The sequence below is a fragment of the Centropristis striata genome, chromosome 7 (genome assembly GCF_030273125.1).
Source record: "Centropristis striata isolate RG_2023a ecotype Rhode Island chromosome 7, C.striata_1.0, whole genome shotgun sequence".
Classification (NCBI taxonomy): Eukaryota; Metazoa; Chordata; class Actinopteri; order Perciformes; family Serranidae; genus Centropristis; species Centropristis striata.
Window position 1 is genome coordinate 2,326,644 of NC_081523.1, and position 11,184 is coordinate 2,337,827.

The 11,184-nt window shown below is 34.9% G+C and overlaps 1 protein-coding gene across 1 annotated transcript in view; it reads right to left on the minus strand.

The window, feature by feature from the left end:
• Positions 1 to 8,936, minus strand: part of cds1 (CDP-diacylglycerol synthase (phosphatidate cytidylyltransferase) 1) — a 59,663-nt gene extending 50,727 nt beyond the window's left edge. The window contains exon 1 of the mRNA XM_059337048.1: positions 8,654 to 8,936. Coding sequence (XP_059193031.1) covers positions 8,654 to 8,698 — 45 coding nt within the window. The 5' untranslated portion in view covers positions 8,699 to 8,936. The remainder of the gene's footprint in view (positions 1 to 8,653) is intronic.
• Positions 8,937 to 11,184: the final 2,248 nt, after the last annotated feature.

Genomic DNA, 11,184 nt, shown 5'->3' on the forward strand with positions numbered 1-11,184 from the left:
ATAAAAATAACCATTTAGGGGTTCTGGGGGCATATTTTAATGAATTTTGTAAAGGAGAATAAAGGTTCTTGTATGTTTTATTTCAGGCATTTTATTTTGACAGTCTTCTTGTAAGTTCTGTGGTGGATTCTGATAACACACCATGCTCTTATTTTGAAAGCTGCATGTGTTTAGCGACAGGGAGTAAGTAGCTTTTTGTGATTAAAACAACTTTAATTGTTAGCCTTACGCCACTACATCAAGAAGTAGGAACGTTGCCAATATCATGATATGCATTTTTTTTTACCGTAAAAAAAAATACCGATATTATCGTGAACGATATGGCACACCCCTAGCCACAAGCATTTCTTTTTAAAGCCTGAAACTCACATTTTGACACGTTTTTGCCCTGTGAATGCTACTATTGTTGCCTGCCCAACAACTATAAAAAACAGAGTAATACTCCAATGTCAAATAGCCATGCTTGATGTGAAATCCCCCTTCAAAAAGGACCCAGAACAGAAGCTAACTTCAAAATCTAACATCCTCAGAAGCTGCTGTGTGTCCACTATCATTTCTTCAACAGCTCGTGCTTTGAAGAGAAGTCTGGCAGCCTGCTAGTAGTCAAAGTGTTTGCAAACTCCCACTTCTTGGCCACCAACATGAGTAGATTCATCTTGTGGCTGAGCGGCTTGATAAAACACCACAGAGGATCAAAATGAGCTCACACTGGAAGCTTTAAGGCAGTCCATTAACATGTCGGCCCGTATGGAGATTAATGTGCGAGTGTTGTTTGTGTTGATAAGAAGTTCACTAAGAGGAGACAGCAGTGTTGTTAAGTGTGTTCAGACAACCAGAGAAGCCTGTTTAACATCATTGGCTCATTTAAATGTTGTCCTGGAGTGTTTGTCTAATAGAGACACTGTTGGTAAAAACCCAACAGAGAGAACTTACAAGTTGATTTGTTGACTTGTTGTAAAATAACCAAATTTAAGGGATCTTTTCAAATGTTTGTTCATGTTTTGTGGTTATGCTTGAGAGCAAATATTGGCTAAAGGACTGGCCCATATACATCATCAAAAAGAAAGCAAAAATTGTTTCTATTGCAATGTCAAAGAACAAACAGCAGAACTGCAATTATTATTAATATTAAGTAGCTTGCTAAATATAATATAATTTAGGCAATTTAGGCAATGCTTTACTCTTGCACATGGAAGCAAAGCTGGAGCAAACCATGGAAAAATGCTTGTTACATTTCATTTGGCAAGTATTTCATTCATACACAAGTATACAGATTATAGGCTTTTTTCATGCATTTTTTTCAGACAGACTACTTGTTTTTTTGAACTACCAGAAAACAAGCTATATTGTGAGATGTATATTGTTATGAAGGTATTAAAAGTCAGTCAAAAAAATAATTGAGATGGATGTTTCCATCAAACAGCCCTAATAATGGCCAGTGTTGTTATCTTCTATTGTACTCTCACATATCAATATTGGGCCCAGCATTCTGTAATGTATTTGTCCAGTAACTCACATCTTTGACACATCATGATATCAGTGTGGCTGAAGTGGAAAATATGACCCTGAAATCTCATTGAAAACATCTTTTAACCCATTGAAGCCTGGAAAGCGGATACGTCGTTTTGTAGTATTTGTATAAGCTCTCAAATACTTTTTGAATTTCATTTCTATCTGCTACAGAGGCTGAAAAATCTATTATTTAGTAGAAGAGTTAACACTTTTTTTTCTCCAGAATTTTTCCAGAATTTCCAGAAAATTAGAGGCTTATTTTAAAATCGCCCAGCGGTTTTTCAGGCCTCAATGGGTTAAAGTGTGTTTGTTTGTATTGCAGTGTCTCCATTCAACTTTTAAGATTTTAAGCAAAAGCCTTAGAAAAATCACAAAAAAGTAAATGCAAAGTAAGCATGCTTACATTAGTGGAGTAAATCAACTAACATATTGGCTATGCATGGCTGTAATGGCTTGCAAAAGAAGAAGCCAATTGTATCAATTATACCAGATGACGGGTCCCGTTAGCTAAACCCCATTAGCTTAGCTGCTAATGGGGCTAGTTGGTAGATTAGCCTTTTACCAAATCCTGTTTCTCAGCAAGGCTAAAACATCCTTTTTAGTGGTGGTAAAGGAGTGTAAAGCCAAACATTGTTCTTCTTTTAAAATAAACGTTGTCTCTAAACTATCTACAACTCTGTCTACAGCTAGATCCAAAGAGAGCTTGGCGTCTACTGCAGCCATGTTGGATCCGTTAGAAAACTACAAAACTACAAGTGTCCGCCTGTCCAATAGTACGCGTCATCGTCTCTCCGTCCCTCCCCGTTCTGTGGTTGGATACTAACAGCAGGGCTAAGAATCGCCCATGGACACCATGCTTTCTGGCAGTTTGAAACGAAATTGAGCGTGCAAGGCATCATGGGTAAACCAGGCCTTAAACTGGAAAAAAGATTACCAGAAAGTTAACAGTTAATACCTCTGTATCACAACAAACATACTGATCACCAGGGAATTAACAATGATGAGATCTTGCAGAATCTGACCCTCCTCTAATAACTCAACTTAACTCCTGTGTAAATGTAAACAAGGGTTCATCCTCCACTACGAGTCTGTCTCAATGTGTCCACTCATGCTTACTTCTCATGTCTCATGTCGGACAGCTGACGGACAAAAATGGACTTTTTAAGGAGGTGAGGAAAACAAGTTGGGACACTAACGAGACGTCAAGTGTTCCTGAATGACACACAGCCAGAAACAAATACATAGAGATGATTGATGTCATGAAGTTCATAAAAGTCAATCTGTGTTTAATATGAGTGATCCAGTGGGAATCAACCTCCAAACACAGTCAATCAGAACTTGGATGAATTGGAATATTGCACAATAAGAACCATCGTGAAGCAATCTGGCAATCTTCTGGTAAACAGAGTTTACATTACACCATTACACAAGCTTTCACAATCTTTGGCTATATACGTCTTCTGATTTGCCTCAACAAAAACAAATCTTTTTTAAACTTCCCCTCGCTCAGTTTCACATTCTGGGACAGGAAAAATGTTTTTATAAAACACTGTGAAGCAGGTGGACAGGTTAATGCATGCCAAGTGAAGAAGTGTTGAGCATTTTCTCTTGTTTTGTCTCTGTATTATGGATGGAAATGTTTCAGAAAGGATCTGACAAAGCTAGTGTGAACAGATAAATTATCATGGGAAGAGCACTTTTCTTAACTGAACTGCATTTGGCCTGGATATGACATCAGTTACTGTCATTTCTTGATCATCATGTTTGTCAGTCTTTGTTACAAAATTGTGGAATAAAAACATCCAAATGACTATTTTTAAGTTTCCCTTTTCATTCAGTGACCAAATATATGTTGCAATGATATGAAACAGAGAAAAACAGGAAGTTGGGAAGCTTGAGACAGTGAATGTTTGACTTCCTAAATCAGTTGAACTAAATTGTTGTTAAGCGAGTTTTATGTCAATCAATTAACTCAATTATTGTTGTTGCACTATGAACATCCAAGATGCTGTATAACTTTTTTTAAATTATTTAAACGTCATGATTTTGAGCTGAAACTATTTGTCAAGTAACTTAAAAGTCCAATGACAAAAAAATAATCTGACAATTATAACCCTTTTTTTAAGCATAAATACGAAAATTTCAAGTCCATCCTCCAAAATATTTGCTGTGCACATTCTGTAGGATGAAATATAAACATAATAATTCAAAGTTAATCAGCAATGAAAATAATCATTAGTTGCAACCGCTCATATGGAGAAAAATATATTTAGAATATTATTATTTTTTTAACCAAATACCTCAATAGGGAGCCTGCAGGGATATTTTAGGATTAGCTACTGGTGCTTTTATAAAATATTTACAAAATTTCAATAAATGATCATTAGTAATGTGGATATAATGACTAAGTGGATAAAGTGAATTAATCGGAACAACAACTTAACAACTGAAGATAATAACATCACTTTTCTGCAATGCAGATTTTAAAACTAGTGACTCTTATTTTATAGGATAATATCCAAAATCTAAGAGGATATCTAGTCTCATACTAGATATCAATATAGTTTTACTATATTGCCTGGCCCTAGTTGCAGCCCTCCACCTAACCTTAAAATCTGCACATGTACATTTTCTGGAGACCTTTTCTTTTGCACCTGCAGTGAATTTTAGTCCACTGAGGTAATATGTAAATGAGTTAGAATATGTAAATGAGTCAGTGTGATGTCATACTAAGAGGTGACCTTGTGTGAAGCTGACATCCAGCAGCACACGTATGATTTAATGGAGGTCTAAAGAGTTTCTGGGCCACGTTGGACTCCTTGGCACAGTTTCAGAGACATTATAGAGTAGAGTATGGGCCAGAGAGAGGAGTTAATGAGTGGGCCGGGTGGGATTACTCAACCAGCCCTGTTAGACAGGAGGAGGTGGGTGGAGTCGCTCTGACTAACCTTTGAAACTGTCTCACTGACGACAAGAGACTGGAGAGTTTTCTATTCAGCTTATTAAAACACAGAGATAGTAAAACCACTAATAAGTCTGTCTTCTAGATTTGATTTCATTCATTACACTCAGAGTCCATAAATATCATAGGTGCATAAATACAGTCAAGGAAAAAATATTAGACCATTAGACCAAGGTACATTTGTTTGGACAAATATAATGATGTGGCACAAAACACTTTAATGTTTAATTACTATAGAAAATTAGATTTAAATGCCTAATTTTAAACAAACCAGCACTTTGTAGACCTTGAACACACCATATTACACACACTGTTTGTTTAAGGATATTTTGGTGATCTTGTTGCAAAGAATGGTTCAAATCAATGGAGAAAGAGGCACAAAAAAACACTATAAAACCAGGCTTTTAAATCTACTTTTCTAGAGTACTGGACCTTTAAAATCCACCTGAGCACCTTTTTCTCTCTGACACAACAAAATAGCACTTGAACTCACCACATTAAATTCCAGTGGTTAGGGATTTTTTGGTGATCTTGTTGCAAAGAATGGTTCAAATCAGAGGAGAAAGAGGCACATAAGACTAAAAAAAAGGAATTTAAATCTAGTTTTATATAGTAATCAAACCTTAAACAAACCAGCACTTTGTAAACCTTGAACACACCACATTACACACACTGTTTAAGGATATTTTGGTGATCTTGTTGCAAATAATGGTTCAAATCAATGGAGAAAGAGGCACAAAACACAGCAAACTACGGCTTTTAAATTACTTTTCTAGAGTACTGGACCCTTAAAATCCACCTCAGCACCTTATTATCTCTGCCACCACAAACCAGGACTTTGGAAACCTTGAACACACCACATTATAATCCAGTGTTTAAGGATATTATGGTGATGTTGTTGCAAATAACAGTTCAAATCAATGGAGAAAGAGGCACAAACACTATAAAACCAGGCTTTTAAATATACTTTTCTAGAGAACTGGACCTTTTTAACCTGAGCACCTTATTCTCTCTGACACAACAAACCAGCACTTGAACTCACCACATTAAATTCCAGTGTTTCCAAGGATATTTTGGTGATCTTGTTGCAAAGAATGGTTAAAATCAGTAGAGAATGAGGCACACAACACTATAAAATTAGGCTTTTAAATCTACTTTTCTAGTACTGGACCCTTAAAATCCACCGGAGCACCTTATTATATCTGACACCACAACCTGGAGTTTGTAAACCTTGAACACATCACAGAACACACAGTGTTTAACAGTGTTTTGGTGATCTTGTTGCAAAGACTGGCTCAAATCAATGGAGAAGGAATCACAAAAAACTGCAAAATAAGGCTTTTAAATCTATTTTTAAAGAGTACTAAACCTTTCAAATCGACTTCAGCACCTTATTATATCTGACACCACAAACCAGGACTTTGTAAACCTTGAACACACCACATTACACACACTGTTTAAGGATATTTTGGTGATCTTGTTGAAAATCAGTAGAGAATGAGGCACAAAACACTATAAAATTAGGCTTTTAAAATCGACTTTTCCAGAGTACTGGACCCTTAAAATCCACCTGTGCACCTTATTATCTCCACAAACCAGCACTTTGTAAACATTGAACTCACCACATAAATTTCAGTGGTTAGGGATTTTTTGGTGATCTTGTTGCAAAGAATGATTAACATCAGCAGAGAATGATGCTCTAAACACTAAAAAACCAGGCTTTTAAATCTACTTTTCTAGAGTACTGGACCACTAGAATCCACTTGAGCAACTTATTATCTCTGACACCACAAACCAGGACTTTGTAAACCTTGAATACACCATATTCAGTTCCAGTTTAAAGATATTTTGGTGATCTTATTGCAAATCAGTAGAGAATGAGGCACAAAACACTGCAAAATAAGGCTTTTAAATCTACTTTTCTACAGTACTGAACCCTTAAAATCCACTTGAGCACCACATTGTGCAATGACAATACAGGCTTCTAATTCTGGTATCATCTCTGACATCACAAACCAAGAACAATCTGAATCTTGAACACGCCACATTAAATCCTAGTGATTTCAAGGATATTTTGGTGATCTTGTTGCAAAAAACTAGGCTTTTAAATATATTTTTCTAGAGTACTGGACCCTTAAAATCCACCTGAGCACCTTATTCTCTCTGACACAACAAACCAGGACTTTGGAAACCTTGAACACACCACATTAAATTCCAGTGGTTAAGGATATTTTGGTGATCTTGTTGCAAATAATGGTTCAAACCAATGACGAAAGAGGCACAAAACACAGCAAACTATGACTTTTAAATCTTGTTTTCTTGAGTACTGGACCCTTAAAATCCACCTGTGCACCTTATTATCTCCACAAACCAGCACTTTGTAAACATTGAACTCACCACATTAAATTCCAGTGGTTAGGGATTTTTTGTTGCAAAGAATGGTTCAAATCAATGGAGAAAGAGGCACAAAAAACTATAAAACCAGGCTTTTAAATATACTTTTCTAGAGAACTGGACCTTTAAAATCCACCTGAGCACCTTATTCTCTCTGACACAACAAACCAGGACTTTGTAAACCTTGAATACACCATATTCAGTTCCAGTTTAAGGATATTTTGGTGATCTTATTGCAAATCAATAGAGAATGAGGCACAAAACACTATAAAATTAGGCTGTTAAATCTACTTTTCTGGAGTACTGGACCATTAAAATCCACTTGAGCACCACATTGTGCAATGACAATAAAGGCTTCTGATTCTGGTATCATCTCTGACACCACAAACCAAGAACAATCTGAATCTTGAACACGCCACATTCATTAAATTCTCATGACTTCAAGGATATTTTGGTGATCTTGTTGCAAAAAAACTATAAAAATTAGGCTTTTAAATCTACTTTTCTAGAGTACTGGACCCTTAAAATCCACCTGAGCACCTTATTCTCTCTGACACAACAAACCAGGAGGCCTGTCGAGCCTTACACCTGCTCTGATGCTGCACAAATCCAACTTTGAAGCTAAATATTCCTGTGACAGCCTCCTATAATAACCTATTATAACCTATAGATAGATAGATAGATAGATAGATAGATAGATAGATTACTTTATTCATCCCCGAAGGGAAATTCGGTTGTCACAGCAGTCCGGTATTCAAGTACAATAAAATACAATAGAATAAAATACTGAGGTAGCATAAATAAAAACAACAATAGAAAAAAACACAGAATAGAACAAGGACACTTAACATCGGTTGGTAGGATGGTTGACAAGATGAAGGTAATTATACTGGTGATATGACTGCAATAAAGCTATAGTGACTAGACGGTATATAATAATAATAATAATAATAGTACAGTATATATTATATATAATATAATATGTAATAATAGATAATAAAAAACAATATAGAAATAAAATGAAAAATATAAATAAAGTAATTATTAGTAAAATAATATGATATATAATATATAATAATAATAGTTATAATAATAATAATAATAAAATAAATAAGGCTGGTAAGGCCGGTTCAAGGTTCAAGGTTCAAGGTACTTTTATTGCCATTTATGTAAAAAAAAAAACATATTGGAATTTGTTTCAGTAGTTACAGTGTGTGTGTTTTAAATAACATATAGTGCAGCTAAACAAAGACAGTGATGACACAACAGACAGATAGTGCATATGTAATGATCGAGGTATTAGTAATAATAATAATAATAATAAAGTGCAATGGGGTGGGCATCAGTAACATATATATAATATATGTATAATAATAATAGTAGTATATTACAGTATATATACTATATACTATATATATACTATACTATACTATAATAACAATAATAATGCTGTGAGTGTGTGAGGGACACTGATTGACTCTTATTTCAGCCTGACAGCGTTAAAACATGGTGACATTCCCAACATGAAGCTCAAAACCGCAGAAGAAGAAGAAGTCTTTTCTTATTCATTTCTTCTTCGTGTGATGTGTTATCACCTGAAGCTAACTAACTAGCCTGATTAGCTCCGCGGCTAAACAACAGACAACAACAGACCGGACAGACTGGTTTAGAGGGCGAGGTCTCCAGAGACAGAGACAGACAGACAGACAGACAGGTCTCCAGAGAGACAGACAGACAGACAGGGGGGGGGGGGGGGGGGCTGGAACCGGAGACGGTGTGTCCCACCTTGTCGCTGATGTCGCCGCCGCCTCGCTGCCTCAGCTCCGTCATGGTGGCTCGCTGCTCCGCCGCCGGACGCTAATGAGTCACATAAGCCGGAGACCGGAGGAGGAGGAGGACAAATCCGTTTTTTTTAGATAAAGTCCGGGGTTTAGAAGTCGACAGCTCGGTCCGTGGAGAAGGTTAGCTCTCCTGGAAGTCCCTGACACGGAGACACGGAGACTCTAACGGCTGTTAACGGCTCTAACGGCTCTAACGGCTCCGGTGCTGCTGCTGCTGCTGCTGCTGCGTGTGTTTGTTTATCGCCGCAGTCCGTCCTTCTGCTGCTACCAACCGCCAAGCTTTATATAGGTGACGGCACCACGCTTCCGGTGGATGCTTTCAGAGTAAAAGCTTCTCTAATGACTACATTTTCTAGTTTTAGTTTATTTTTTATTTTTTTTAAATGCTTAAATGCTTTTTTTAAACGCAGCACAGTTTTATTATTATCATTATTTTATTTATTCATTAATTTTTTTAGTACACTGAAAGAAAGAAAGAAAGAAAAAAGACAGAAAGAAAGAAAGAAAAAAGACAGAAAGAAAGAACGAAGGAACGTACGAACGAAAGAAAGAAAAAAGACAGAAAGAAAGACAGACAGAAAGAAAGAAAGAAAGAAAGAAAGAGGACAGAAAGAAAGAAAGAAAAAAGACAGAAAGAAAGAAAGAAAGAAAAAAGACAGAAAGAAAGAAAGAAAGAAAAAGGACAGAAAGAAAGAAAGGAAGGAAGAAAGAAAGAAAGAAAGAAAAAGGACAGAAAGAAAGAAAGAAAAAAGACAGAAAGACAGAAAGATAGAAAGAAAGAAAGAAAGAATGAAAGAAAGAAAAGACAGACAGAAAGAAAGAAAGAAAGAAAGAAAGAAAGAAAGAAAAGACAGACAGAAAGGAAGAAAGAAAGAAAGAATGACTACATGGGTGTATGTGTACCAAGGTTATAATAGTTTTGGATTTTTCATTAGTTTTAGTTTTAATTTCGTTGTGAATTTTTGCCTTCAAATTCAGTTAGTTTTTAGAGTGAGTTTTGTAGTTTTAGTTTATTTTTATTTTTTTTTAAATGCTTAGTTTTAGTTTTGTTTTTATTAGTTTTAGATATCGTTGCCTCTTGTTGCGTCCTTTAATTTTTTTCTTCAGTGGTTCAAATAAACAAATTTTAATGCATTAACTGAAGGAATCGCAGCACAGTTGTATTATTATCATCATTTTATTTATTCATTAATTTTTTTAGTACACTGAAAGAAAGAAAAAAAGAAAGACAGACAGAAAGAAAAAAGAAAGAAAGAAAAAAAACAGAAAGAAAGAAATAAAGAAAGAAAAAAGACAGAAAGAAAGAAAGAAAGAAAGAAAAAAGACAGAAAGAAAGAAAGAAAGAAAGACAGACAGAAAGAAAGAAAAAAGACAGAAAGAAAGAAAGAAAGAAAGAAAGAACGAACGAACGTACGAACGAAAGAAAGAAAAAAGACAGAAAGAAAGAAAGAAAGAAAGACAGACAGAAAGAAAGAAAGAAAAAAGACAGAAAGAAAGAAAGAAAGAAAAAGGACAGAAAGAAAGAAAGAAAGAAAGAAAGAAAAAGGACAGAAAGAAAGAAAGAAAAAAGACAGAAAGAAAGAAAGAAAGAAAGAAAGAAAGAAAGAAAGAAAGAAAGAAAGGAAGGAAGAAAGAAAGAAAAAAGACAGAAAGAAAAAAGACAGAAAGAAAGAAAGAAAAAGGACAGAAAGAAAGAAAGAAAAAAGACAGAAAGAAAGGAAGGAAGGAAGGAAGAAAGAAAGAAAGAAAGAAAGAATAAAAGACAGAAAGAAAGAAAGAAAGAAAGAAAGAAAGAAAAGACAGACAGAAAGAAAGAAAGAATGACTACATGGGTGTATGTGTACCAAGGTTATAATAGTTTTGGATTTTTCATTAGTTTTAGTTTTAATTTCGTTGTGAATTTTTGTTTTCAAATTCAGTTAGTTTTTAGAGTGAGTTTGCTAGTTTTAGTTTAGTTTTTATTTTTTGAAAATGCTTAGTTTTAGTTTAGTTTTTATTAGTTTTAGTGTTAGTTTTTTTGTAATGGGCTATGTGTTGGGTGCCAGATTCAAAGTGGTCATAATAAATGTTTCTTTTATTTCCTTTGGTTTATCATCTCAGCCCCAATAAGGTTATTAACTCTTACAGTTCTGGGTGTTTTGAATTTTGGTTCTAGTGTAAACATCCCAGTCTCAGTAAACATATTCACCATGTGTTGCATGTTCAAATAGAAACACTGAATTATGAATGAAAAAAGTTGACAAAAACGAAAACTAAGGACATTTTCACTATAATTTTAGTTAGTTTTAGTTCATTTTCTAAACACACAATACAGTTTCAGTTAGTTATCGTTTTTTTAAAAACTCTAGTTTTTATTTTTATTTCAGTTAACGAAAATGTTTTTTCTATTCTAGTTTTCGTTATTTCGTTAGTTTTCGTTAACTATAATAACCTTGATGTGTACTTATGTGTTTGCAAGTTAATAACAAGTTATGT